The sequence below is a fragment of the Perna viridis genome, chromosome 10 (genome assembly GCF_037379345.1).
Source record: "Perna viridis isolate PV_CMFRI_1.1 ecotype Kerala chromosome 10, ASM3737934v1, whole genome shotgun sequence".
In the NCBI taxonomy this organism is placed as follows: Eukaryota; Metazoa; Mollusca; class Bivalvia; order Mytilida; family Mytilidae; genus Perna; species Perna viridis.
The window spans coordinates 27,095,915-27,109,730 of NC_142454.1; the positions used below are offsets into that span (position 1 = coordinate 27,095,915).

Sequence of the window (13,816 nt, forward strand, 5' to 3'; positions counted from 1 at the left end):
GTCATACAACTTCAATTATTGCGATTGATACACAGCTTCAATTTTTGCGCAAACAAAAATAAAACGTAACAAAACAAAAAACAAAACAAAAACAACCCCATCCAAAAAAAAAAAAAAAAAAATAATAATAAACACACACAAAAAGGGACGGTTTATGCAAGGTAATATGAATATTCCAGATATATCTGTCTCCTAATTCAAACTTTTTCTTTTTCACCAAGTCAGAATCCTTTAAATACCATATAATAAAGTAATTGTCAAACTTTGTGTAATTTTCACATACATGTATATGTGCATGTGCATTTTTTGGTATGGGATCCACTCCAGGTGGAAAATGCCGACCCTCTTAATTGTCTGAAACATGTACATTGTATTTCAATCTGATTAAAATCAGCTGTTAGGATACGCTACACTGCAACAGCTGATTTTAATCAGATTGATTGTATTTGCACATTGGCAGATACAACAAGTGCTTTGTTGATTCAAATAAAATAAATGTTTATAAAATGAAGACTAATAGTCTGCTACTACATGTGATTATAATATACATGTAGGATTGGGTGTTAAAATGTAATTGGTTAATATTTCAAATTGATTCAAATAGTGTTTACACATACACATAAAGCATCTAAAGGCTCACATAAATAATCAGAAAGCATGTTCTGGATATTGTTTTCATCTTTTCCAAATTATACAAATGTAGGTATTAATTAGAAAGGTGGATTTTTATTCAATTTTAGAAGTCTTGTAACAAAAAATGCCATTTATTCTATAATGCGTTACACATTTGAGTCATTTCTTTCACGAAGCGAATAATCCCCCTAAGTCCATAGTGTGTCATATTTTTTCATTATGGATGTATATGTACTATGCATTTCTCCATGATCAATGACTAAATGATGCCGAAATTCTTTTGGTCTCACTAACCACTTCTAACGTTTCCATTACTTTACATGTTAAAAAAGTAATTTTCAAAGTCTCACTGTGAATTCCCAGGACAAATGACATCTTAAAGTGGCATACCGTGGCAAAGCTAGGAAAATAAGGCTTCCAAAATCATTATGGTAATGGTACGATGATAGTAGAAATTCTTCACAAAATTTAATTGAATAAATAATACTGAAAATCCACATTTTTACCTGTTCTGCTAACTGACAGCATGGAGGCAAATTACTCACACATGTAAACAATATTCATACACTTTTGTAGTTAATTACATATATGATTTTAAAGTACACATTCTCAGCTTTATTTTGACTACTTTTAATCATAATACACACAAATAATTCACTTGCAATGCATATGTCTAGGTTCAGTGTGTTTTTGGTACTACATAAGGGAGGGGGGTGTGGCCATTTGACCCGGAAGTGGTTAGTGAGACCTTTTTCAAAGTTTGAGTTGTTTCTCTTTGCCCATTTCTGTTTGTTAGAGTCATCTTTGAACCTTACATATTAAAGGATTCAAAAATACATGTAGTAATTGTTCAAACTTTTGCAGGTTTCACTTTCATAGACTTAGAAAAGTCTCTTTTAGATTTCATCATAGGAAAATCTGGATGCGAAAGTAGTTTATCTGTTCTTGATTTTCCGGCCGAGAAAAGCTTTTCTGGGTTTGAGATTCTTGAACTTTTGCTTACAGCACCTTCTACTGTAGTACCCTCTGCTAGAGCTGTTTCGCCATTCACGCTTCCTCCGCCGGCTTTCTTTCTCGTCGTAACCTTGTTCGGAGATGGAGTCCTCGTCGATGCTTTCGACGCTACCCGCGGCAATTCCGTGTGAATGTTTGACAGTGAAACTACACTATCCATTTTGTCATTGCTTTTCCGTTTTGTAACAGTTTTGTGATGCGACGATTGTGACGTCACAGGATGCACAACACCTTTCGCAAGCAAACTCAGTCCGTCGCCTTGTTTTAGTAATAAAGCTGGCCATACAATAAAATCCACCACTGTTCCCTTACTGTCATAAAGATTAAACTTGGATTTGTCTATCTCTTGACCTTTGTACGATTCATACTCTAACACCATTGGAGTTTCATGTGTGCACATGAACCAGCATAGTTCTGCACACTTGTAAACATATGATAACACTCTCTTTGAACGTGTTCCATTTCGTTTTACATATTCATTCGCACACTGCTGAAATCAACAAATTATAACATGCAAGTTGAAGAATAAAACCGTGTTATGTGTATTCAATGACAATCATAAATAAATTTTACATGTATGTTTTGGCGAGTTGCAATACGTATAGTATAAACTTATAAATACTGCAAAACATCGGTATGCTCTACATATATTTCAAGGAGTAGTCCCTCATCATCCGTTTGTATTGGAGTTTCGTGTATGTACTTCCACATTATTTTTTTTATAAACAATGTACATGTACACTGTATTAAACCAGACATACATGTACATGTATAACCATAAAAAAATGCGTATGCTAAATTTTAATGTACAATGTAGTTTTAGATCAGTTTTTGTAAGGAAAATTTAATAAACAGTTGATGTTCGTCTATGCAGTGTTTTATTTTGTCGAGTAGCTAAGAATAAAACTGATTTGAATCAAATACTTTGATTTCAATATGAGGAAGAGTTTCATTTGGATCGAAAAAGTGGAGGTCTACACATGTACATGTACATGTAAATTATAATCAGCTCATGTTGTAATAAATTTGTACGATTTGGTAAACGAAATTTACCAACATTGGGGAATTTTCAACCCCCCCATCCCCATCCCTCGGACCACTACCCCTGAATCGATCGCTGACAGGGAAGTGAAATAGTATAAAAAGACTAACCCTCTTCACTGCCTCAATCCATTGAAGATCTCGACATCTCCGTTGTTTATATGTATTTATTATGTTATCTATAAATCGTGGATCTTGTCGTTGGTCAAGTCTCATACTCTGAAAGGTGTAATATAGTACATGTAATAAACCTTAAATACTCATTGCAATAGGAGGGCGAACAAATCCTTAGAAACCATATAACCAAATAAAATCTTACGCCAAATCATTATTCATACGCACCATATAAGGGTCTAATATAAGTATGTTACAGCCAACAAAATATTTCCTTATGGTTATCATAAAATTAAAATAGACTATTTTTAAGAATTAGCTTGAATTTGTTTTAAACAGGAAAAAGCGAGTTTATTGTGAGTTCACACGGTCAAATAATGTAAAAGGTAATTCGCATTCAATGAAAACTCTAATTCAGTTACGCGCTCACAAGTAAAACGAATTTCCACTATACTCGGCGTCACATAAATAACATACTGTTAAAATTTGAATAAAAATATTTTCTGCGACTTTATTGACACCTACCATCGTTTAAATTGTCTTAAATGACTTGCTCATTCGTTTAGCCAAACAGCTTCTCCCTAAACAATTCGCTTATTAGCTTAAATCATGCGTAACAAATCCTTACGGGAAAATCCCATACAATTATCCGCCATGTTGGTTTTTACGGGACGATTTGTTTACAAACGAAGTTCGTAAGTTCCCGTCGAACTCCGGTGACAATCGTCTGCTTCATCAACTTCTCGGTATTGTACGTTGTTCGCGTAAAATAAATCCGAGATATCCGAAATAACGCCGAAATGCATTCTAGGTTCTTCGGTTTTGGACAAACCATTTAAACGTAAACAACATCTCCTAGCAACCCGATCACTGTAAACATGGCCGACTTTTTACAATGTAAATATTGGCACCGAGAATTAAAATCTGACCGGAATTTAACGATTCAATGTTTAGGGAGAAGCTGTTTGGCTAAACGAATGAGCAAGTCATTTAAGACAATTTAAACGACGGTAGGTGTCAATAAAGTCGCAGAAAATATTTTTATTCAAATTTTAACAGTATGTTATTTATGTGACGCCGAGTATAGTGCGAATTAATTCGAATTGAAATAAATTTAATGCGCCTTATTGAAGACGTTTCTTAACAAGTTTTGGTCGATCATGTGAAATTTGCATTCAAATGCCATGTGAACGGTTGATTTCATGCGCTGCTAACGTCACTTTACCAAGCCAATGTGAATTGACCGTTTAAACACGTGTGAACGCAAAGCAAACTCAAATGTGCATTGATACGAATTCAAAAACGTGTGAACGTTGTCGACGTTTTCAATGTGCATCGACTCAATCCGAATGGATAATTCGACTTGAATACGAATGACATGTACGTGTTAACGCAGCATTGGTGTACATGGTATACTTTAAGCCTTTTGTCTAGGTCACTGATACATGCAACATTGTATTTTTTTTAAAAGCAAAATGTTCAAATATACATGCATGTTACCTTTGAAAAACTAATTGACAAATTCAAATTGGCTCCCGTGTTTTGCATATAACTTTCGAGGTCTTCTAACGTATATCTAAGTTTTTGGAGCTGCTCATTTGCAATTTGCTGGCACTGTCCGAAGCATTCCTAATGAAAGAGAATGGTACAATTGATAGTAGATCGGCATCCTCTACATTTAAAATGATAGCTCATAAAGAAAGTTTAATGCAAAACTATAAATACATTACACTCGTTTTATTAATGTTTTATTTTACATTAATAAAATTGTATAGACTGTTACTGTATTTTGTTGAGGTTAACATGCAGTGTTATTTTATTTTAGGAAAACAACCTACCCGATGGTAAAATGTATGAGGGTTTACTTGTCCTTCATGGAAGACATTTGGGTGACCTTGAGCTGACATTTTCATCTTGGTTTTGTTGTTGTTTCTTAGACTTGTTATATTCATCAAGCTTGAGTCTCTGGAGACATGATTAAATAATAATTCATGTACGACTACATAATACTTTGGTCCAGAATATACAATGTATCAGCGTTTGAGTTACAATAACATGTAAGTGTAAGTGTTTGTAAGAATCATGCAAAATGAGAAATCTGAAACACGTATGTGAAATCCCTACCGATCTGACAATATAATAGCACTCAATGGTTTTTTCTCTATTTGAAAAAAAACATCATTTGATTTCTGCATCACTTGAATTGCTAAGAAGTTTTTAATATAGTGTTAGGAAAATGAGGTTTTTGACAGAGTTATTTGCCCTTGGAATGTTCACTTTCAGTGCAATTCATCGAAATAATAACTCAATGCACCAACATGATATGGCAAATATTGTCTTTTTATCTTGATTTTGATGGTGCAAATATTACACTATCAAAATGATGTTCTTTTTTTTTCATACCATGTTTCACACACTGTCTGATTCTTACTAAGACTGACACTTAAGTACCGACTCCAGCACAAAACTGTAATAGCTTCATTTTGAAAATACGTGAAAATAGATATAGCATTCACATTGGTACTCTTACCACAGCTATATCCCTGAGATGTTTTTCAACCTTAAATGAATCGGTAGTTGACGATTTCTTATTTAGTTCATCGTATGCATCTACCCACTCATCAGTGTATATGCTACTCCATTTGTCTGCCAATTTCGTCGGTCTGTTTTGGTCACTGAGATCAGCTATGTGAGGGTTACCATGAGTCATGTGATCTCCCGCTATTCTGCTAAGTCTGTGATGAAGGGAAGACAGTATTATAACACTGGTAGACATTAAAAATAAACTGGTGCTATGAACACTGTTTTGCCATCAAGTTGATGGCATTTTTCATTATCGTACTACATTCAAATAAGTTAACGCAAACATTTTCTTCGTCATTAACAATTTACAGGGTATGTATAGTATGAATACGATAACCCATAAACCTGTCTAATTCTACCCGATTTAGATAGGATGTGTTGTTCTATTTACTGGACCAATTAAGTGTTCTGTTTGTGAGAAACTGAAGTATTGAAATTGATATGAGGTCTGGTTTCCAGTTTATTCAGGGTTTGGTTTAGAATTTTTAACAATTAAGAAATAAATCACGGAAACTCCATTATATTCATTGTTTTACCACGGACTGGTCATTTGCGTGGCATTGTTTTATCCCGAGCGATGGCGAGTGAAAAAATAACCACCAAAAATGGAGTTTTCGTGATTTATTTCGATTTTATTATGACTAGTTTTTTTCATATTTATGAAAAGACGCAGCCCATGTATTAACGAAATGTTGGTCATGTGTTTATCACTTCTTTTCCATGGCTATGGTCTAAAGAGCTTTGAAGCTTGTCATATTAGAATGTATTACCTATTCTGTTACGAGATCAAAATTTTTTCCTAGTCAACGGTATTTTTATATTGATTTGATCTTGTGTAATGCAATATAAGATTGATTCAAAAATTGATATGTTAGAAAAAATAAAACGTATGCATAATATATAAACATAGTCCTAGTTAAACTGAAGGCCTGTTATATCTACAAACTCATACAAGCCCGAAAACCAGATTGTTGGAATTCAATATTTGAGGTGGCGCACCCCCCTTTTTTCCACCGAAAAAAAAACCTCACCCAGAATCCAAGTGTTTATATTTAGAGCTATTGAATTTCTTAAACAAGGTGCAATCTTACATCATTTGGGAACTCGTTTCATCTTCACTGCTCGAAGAATGTATTTTTAGTAGGGTTACTTTAACATTTTTATCGACTATAATTGTATCTCAACCACTTTCACAAACGAACTATATAAGTGGTTTTAACAGTTTGTAACACACTGTTTTGTTTTAAAGAGGTTGGACGCCAACCTAATTGAACACCCTAAACATGTAGTTATGATCCTGTTCATTTTAATACCTGTTTAAGAGTTCATCATTGTCTCTGGATAAAACAGCTATCTCTCTCTTCAGTTCAGTATTCTGCTTCTCGAGTTTGGAGTTGCGGTCTTCCTGGAAAGCAATTCTCTTCTCCAACTGTTTGTTATGCTCCATCAATTCATTGACATTACCTCCTTTTCGTTTTGACATTTCCCCAATTATGTATGTTCAGAGTATTCTAATGGGATTTATCAACTGTAAGAAAAATGAGGAAAAGTATACTGATAAATTGATGAACAATCTGAATGAGGAAAAGTATACTGATAAATTGATGAACAATCTGAAGAAATCACTCCTTTTAGTTTCGTCTTTGATTGATTCCTTCGGGATTTAGAAGCATCAGTAAAAATTTGAAACTCCTAGCAATAACTTGTTAAGCATCTTTTTTGGCCCTACATGTACATCTCGAAATTGTCCTTCCCTGTGCAGCAATATACCATCATCTCCTGCATATGGTGTTTATATTTCGCAATTGATTCAATACACCACAGCAAGTATTAACTACTCTGATTTCCTTGAGCGTCATCACTATAGTGTAGCAGATTGTGAATTAGGGGTATGAGGAAATGCGTCCCAAAAGGTCTCTTAACAAATTATTTTTCAGATAACAGTCCTTGGCTGAAAAATACTTAGCTTTTTCGAAACAATGACAAATGCAGATCCAAACACTATGAAAAGGAGGGGGTGAAAATCGGGGTTCCTCAGATAGGGAGAGGGTGCTAGGACATTATTTACTATTTTTTTTTGTCAATTCAAAAGATAAAAATGACAAATTTTCCAAAAAGGGGGGCGCCACCCCCTATGGATCCACGACTGTAATGATTGCTTTTTGTAAATTATTCTTTGTACTGATATGACCACTGTTATCGATTATGTCACTATAGCATGTACACGCTACATGTATTTATATTATCCACCAATATATTCTCGCCGCAAAGGAAGAGTGAGGTTTTACGCCTACATAGAACATAGATTTAACCAACCATTTCGTTTGAAATGCCTGTACATAGTCAGGACCATCGGGGTACCAGCAACTCCAGTGATGTAACCAATATCTATTTTATCAGATTGATTTTGGACTTGACTTGATTATGGATCAGCTTTGTGTTCGATAATTTTGTTGTTTCCATTATTCATTTAAAATCATTCAGTGTCTAGATTTTTTCAGTATCTAAAACAAGACATACTGTATACAGAACAGTGGGAATGTACTTCTCATATTCTTAATCAGCAGTAGACCACAAAAATCTAAAACAAAATGTATTAAGCCCCCTACACCCTCAAGAAAAAATGGAAAAATACGCGATTCCAGTAACTCTACGCACTTTATTTTATTCAGCTAACATATTGTGCATTTATCTTAATCTTAACTTTTCCCCTGTTTTTGTCATTTTTCAATAAGCACTGTTTGAGCAAGAATGTGTTTACCGCCATAGAATCAATGTAATAAACACATTTTACAATGTATAGTAAATATAATTTTTACTTACCTATCCTATTTTTTCAAAGTTGTAGTCCAGTTTGTACTTGTATATACAAAACACATACATTACTTTTTTTGCCTTATACAAAACTTACATGTATACCCACTCTCTTTTTAAAACGGGCTTATCTTTCGCCAGGGAAACCAGTGACCATTGTGCATACAAATAAAACAATGCACATGCACAATATATCATATAAACAAATCCTTAACCTAAGAAGAGATTGTGGAAATTCAACGTGCATTTATACACACCAATATATACATAAATTAAAAATGCAAGTTATAACTCGATTGAAACCATAAACAACTTTGACAAAATAAAATAAAAAAAAACATAACAAAACGTCAGTACACGGAAGCAGTGACACAAATAGCGCAGCACTAAATTTCAACAGTACACGGAAAAAGCGATATGATACATGTACATACACTTGAAGTTAAAGTATATGTACATAATTTCAAGGAGATCCGTATCTCAAGTGCTGCTGACAAGGATACGACTTTAAACGTTCAAAAATGAAATAAAAAATGCTCACCTCAATAAGTGTTCCTTGGAGCACAAATTATTCAAAATTATGTATTTTGTCTGGGGCTTATGAAGAAAGTTTCAATGGGGGAGCCCGACGCGCCAATCACTGACTCGCATCCAAACTACTTTAACATACGAATGAGGAAGTTTAAAGTATTTCAATAACAAATAAAAGGGACACAAACACAGTGTGTATAAATATTGATATTAAGTTGTCAATAGATGATTCCCTTAGAGGGGGGGTATGCCAGCGACATATAGGTTATTATTTGCTTTTTCCAAAGTTTAACTCAAAATTACCAATTGAAAACTATTCCAACCAAAAATGGGGGGTAGGGGGGGGGGTTCAAACCTCCAGAACCCCCAGGATACGCTACTGCCCTACATCAACAAAAACTCCCACATGTATTACATTGTAACGAGAATATTTTTTTTTTTTTTTTTTTTGGGGGGGGGGGGGGGTCGGGTAGAGAAAGTTCAAACCTCTGAATCTTCCCATCAGGATCCGCATCGACATAAATTTCATATTCGTACTACATTGTAACAAGAATGAATATGGTATGGTGACTATGTCAAAATATTCATAATTGAAAGAAAATGAAATAGACTTAGGAAAATTGGTAAAGCTTTTGATGTACATTGTGTATGTATATATGTTTTTTGCATCATATTCGGTTTTTTTATTTGAATTCTCTCTGCCAATACAATTTTTTTTCACATCAACATACATTATACAAGGTATATGTTTCTGATAACACAGGTTGTACCAGATACATGTATATAATATATTTTATCTTTAACTATAAAAAAACTGGCTCATGTACAACTATGCATGTTACTTTGCAATTATGACATAACAGTTAAGTAGATGTATAAATTGATAAAACACATAATTTGATAAAATGTATACATGTGTAAGATAAAATTGATTGTTGCGTTATGCAGTTTGTCAGAATTGATTTTAGCACCCCATTTTATCTATGTATAATATAAATTGAAGGCCATTACATTTGTAACATGTATGAACCATGTATTTTCCTATGCAGCAATCGTTTTTTTTTCAGACCAGGACGATCAAATCTGAGGCGGAATCGGTATTTCAGGTGGGGGGGGGGGGGTCCACAAATAAAATCAAAAAATGTTCAAAGCGAATAAAAATCAGCAATTTTTAAGGGGTTGGGGTACAACGGGTCCGCCTGGTACTACCGGGCATTACATGAAGATTGTGGTCATTCATACCTTTTTTTATAGAGGGACTGATTGTTAGTCATATGTACCATGAAAGCACTCTTGTATGTCCAGAAATTCAGAGATAACATATCCTACCCATCAGTACAGTGGTTAACTGTTTCAAATGTACATGTATATACATTCAGTTTGTATTTCACATGCATGTAAACTGTAACTATATCTACTGTAAAATAGTTTCCTTCATTTATTTAGAAATGGACTTACCGAAAGTAAATTCCAACTAATATATCTACATATAGTTAATGGTCCACATAAACAATTATCGCTCTGTTATAATACAAGAAAATTAATCAATAGTGATAGATACACAATAAAGGTAGTCAACATTAAAAGGTGCGTTTCTTGGTGAACAACGTCTAAATAGTTTCTCTGTTTATGCTACCTGACTCAGGTTATAAATATTACATGTACATGTGTATATCGTAATAGACAGGTGTTGTATGTGATAATGAGTGGATTATAGAATACAGTAACAAGCCAATATCCTTTTTAATTGATTCTGTTTGTTTGTTTGTTGGTGTTTAACGTCCGAGCAGCAATATTTCAGCTATATTCAGACGATGAATATGAAATTGATGATAAAATGAACATGAAATGATGACGAAATGAAAGAGGGATGGGACACAAGGACAATGGGGTCGACAAATTTTGATTGCCACTGGAAATAGGGAGAGGTGGGTAGGGTCGGGCAATTTAGCCTCCTGTGGCGGAGCCCTATGGTTCCTACTCCGGGAGAATACCACAGCAGGGTTCTTTAACGTGCGAGGAACGTGGCATCTTTCCCAACACGGTGCACCACTTGGTTTGCGGTCAGGTTTTCCGTATTATAGCCTGACAACCCCAGCATGTAACACGCCAGGGGTACCTTATTCCACCACCTGGGGCACACATCTCAGTTGCTCTGTGGACAAAGCGCCTAGCCTAGCCCCCGGCTAGGTTTCTGAGCACTATTTAGTCGCCTTCTACGACAAGCTTAGCGCCGCTGCAGGCCTATTCTTTTAACACCCGGACCTGCACGGGGCCCTATTTAATTGAATCAATTGCGAAATATTTATTCATAGATACTGTAAAAACCGATTGAATTTACATAATATATAAACAACGTACTTAAATGGCACCACTTACATGTTTTGTCAATAGTTCCAAGCCAAACATTTGGATACAATTAAATTACATTATAAACAATAATGATAAAACGGGTTGTATACATGTAACATGAATAAACAATAATAATAAAAACCGGCTTAATTTAAATGTGTGTCTCATCAACTTCATGTACATGTTTAGTCTACAGTTTCCAGCCATATATATATATATATATATATATATATATATATAGTGTTGTTTTTCAGGTATCTATCCCCCTTTTTTCTGGTTAATACATGTACTAATCGAACAATAAAGACAAAACAAAAGGGATCATATTCTCTTTCTATAAAAACTAAAAGTTTACAGAAAATCATGAAACATACATCAGAATAATATTATGTATAGACGGAAGAACGTATTCAATTTGACTTGTTTCATACGGCTGACATTTAATACTTACAAACTAGATTTAAAGACATTTCATGAACATAAGCTTATATAGGTACTTGTTGTGAATTAGGTACGACTAAATACTAAATACTTACACACCACTGATTTGGTTCCTGTTGTAAAGTCCAGAGTTAATGATTCATCATTAAGGCGGGACCGTAAGAGATATCATTATTATAGCGGTTTTGTATAATTTTCGTTTCCACTACTAGTTGCCATAATACATCTTTGTATTCATATACAACCGGAAGTGCATGAAATTTTTTTAAAAAATCACGTGATTTAAATGTTCGAAAGATTAATGAACTATATAAATAAAGATATTTTAATAAGTCATTGACCCTTATTCAGCTTGTACAATTCGTAATCATACTTATATAGTATGCTTATTCAGATTTAAATGACTAAATTGATTTGATCTGTCACACTTGACTTTTTCATCGCTTACTAATATGCTGTGTTTTGTAATATCACAATCAAGAGTCATCTAATTGGCTCTTCGTATGAAATTCTATTCTTATGATCGTCTAGTCTTGTCAACTTATTTCTTTCCTCTTTAAAAGTATGACGATGTTTGTACGTCAACTAGGATTGTGCTATTAAAAATACTTCCAAATAAGTTTTATTATAGTTAAATGAACCTTTTCCTTACATGTACATGTAGAGGATTTATTAGAATAAGTTAAGTACATGTAGATGTATATGAGTGCATGGAGGATCATGTCACAATAGGGATATTTCTATCGGCTTACTTTCAACAAGTATCGGCTTACTTGTCAAAAGTAAACCGATACTTTTTAAGTTTTGCAAATCTGTCAGCCAATCAAATTCCCGTTTTTATATAAAATTTACACCGTTCTAAAGCGTAATGGATAAGAACTTACTAAAATGTGATAATTTGTAATTCTGATTCGAGTCTGGTGCATACTTCGTTGACGACAGTAAATTTTGATTTCATTCCATTCCTATCGAAAGATGCTACTTGACTATGATTTTACGAAAATAAACTTGTTTATCAATATAATTATACATACTAAGTATTATGTAAGCAGATTTGATATAAGCCAGTGGATCACTTTTCACGACACACATGTGGGATTTGTGTACTACAATAGTCCATAGGCTGGGAGGGTTCACCGTGCACCCATCCCCATATATCAACTTCATGGTGATTTTTAAGTACCTTTATATCTCCCAATACCGAATCAATTTGTCGCCAAAGAATATTCTCGGATTCTTTTTCAGTATAACCCTATATTTGTACCCCACTGGGTCAAAAAGCCAAGATTTTTGTGACTCAATTGATTTAGCGTCTTAGCCTTCCTGGCCTAGCATGTAAAAACAAACTTGACAAATTTAGAAATAATCGTATAGCCCAATGTCTCAGCTTTACAATGGTACCAAGAAAAATTGCAGTACTAAATCTTACGGCTATGTGGTAAAAAGGACAAACGTGTATCCCCACCCCGCCGAAAAAACGCTTAAATTGACATATTTTTCAATGTCAAAACCCCTAGGGTACTAATGCTTCAATAAAAATGGCCCTTGTTGCTAGTTTCTGCTTAGTTTTATCAAAATTTATACTTCTGGGGTTCTTTTGATGAATTTTGTCTAGTTTGTAAAAAATATGGCAGGTGATATCGATTCTAGATGGTGAGCATAAAGGTATCTCGTTACAGCACAGTAAGAACTGGTTAAAAGTTGAGTTTTATCATTGCATCAAGACGGGACTACAATACCATCAATTCTAAAACACTTTAAACAAAACGCCAAGTTAACAACATATAAAATTGAAACCAAGGAAGCCGGGATTCGAACGGCGACTAAGAAACATCAATTAGGGACAATAAATAAAATATCCGCTTCCAAAAGTTTTACAGGATTATTTTTTTTTCTTTTCTGATTTCTAAATAAATGTTGATCCGGTTTTCCCATTTCCAAAAAAAAAAAAAAAAACGTGTCACCACACTCCTTTTCATGTGACTTTATCGCATCACAATTGTAAGTGGGAATGTAAGCCTTAGGTTATTTTATGCATAAACGTTAGGGAGATGATGAATTGAGCGACATTTTGCATTTTTTTTAATTTGAGCGACATGATCTTTTCAGCGACAAAACACATATAAATTGAGCGACTTTTTATTTTTTAAATTCAGCGACATTTACCTCAGAAAAATACTTATTACCTCTTCCGTTAGTCAGTGTCCCCTGCTCACCACGGGGAGGTGGAAGTAGGATTGTGCGAACTGGTGGACCGTTTATGTGAATTTTATGTACATCTGTATTTAATCAA

General features: G+C 34.1%; 1 protein-coding gene across 8 annotated transcripts; it reads right to left on the minus strand.

Annotated features, from left to right (window-relative positions):
- Nucleotides 1-745: 745 nt before the first annotated feature.
- On the minus strand, nucleotides 746-11,786 carry LOC148605193 (uncharacterized). 8 transcript variants are annotated; one of them, XM_088549815.1, is made up of 7 exons: nucleotides 11,619-11,786; nucleotides 10,189-10,251; nucleotides 6,699-6,913; nucleotides 5,333-5,537; nucleotides 4,303-4,431; nucleotides 2,800-2,907; nucleotides 746-2,137 (listed from the first exon to the last, which is right to left on the minus strand). In XM_088549815.1, the coding sequence occupies exons 3-7, from the start codon at nucleotides 6,866-6,868 to the stop codon at nucleotides 1,484-1,486; spliced, it is 1,266 nt and encodes a 421-aa protein (XP_088405941.1). In that variant the 5' UTR covers nucleotides 6,869-6,913; nucleotides 10,189-10,251; nucleotides 11,619-11,786; the 3' UTR covers nucleotides 746-1,483. The 8 variants fall into 8 exon arrangements, with proteins under 8 accessions (XP_088405941.1, XP_088405943.1, XP_088405946.1 ...); XM_088549817.1 differs by lacking the exon at nucleotides 10,189-10,251 and having other exon boundaries at nucleotides 11,623-11,786; XM_088549820.1 differs by lacking the exon at nucleotides 10,189-10,251 and having other exon boundaries at nucleotides 746-2,134.
- Nucleotides 11,787-13,816: the final 2,030 nt, after the last annotated feature.

Excerpts from the sequence above, each read along its gene's own strand:
- LOC148605193 (XM_088549817.1), bottom strand. The coding sequence starts at position 6,868 with ATGTCAAAACGAAAAGGAGGTAATGTCAATGAATTGATGGAGCATAAC. Across the intron at positions 4,432-5,332 it reads ATCTCAGGGATATAGCTGTG|GAATGCTTCGGACAGTGCCA; the intron begins GTAAGAGTACCA and ends CTCTTTCATTAG. Across the intron at positions 2,138-2,799 it reads GGATTGAGGCAGTGAAGAGG|CAGTGTGCGAATGAATATGT; the intron begins GTTAGTCTTTTT and ends TGTTGATTTCAG.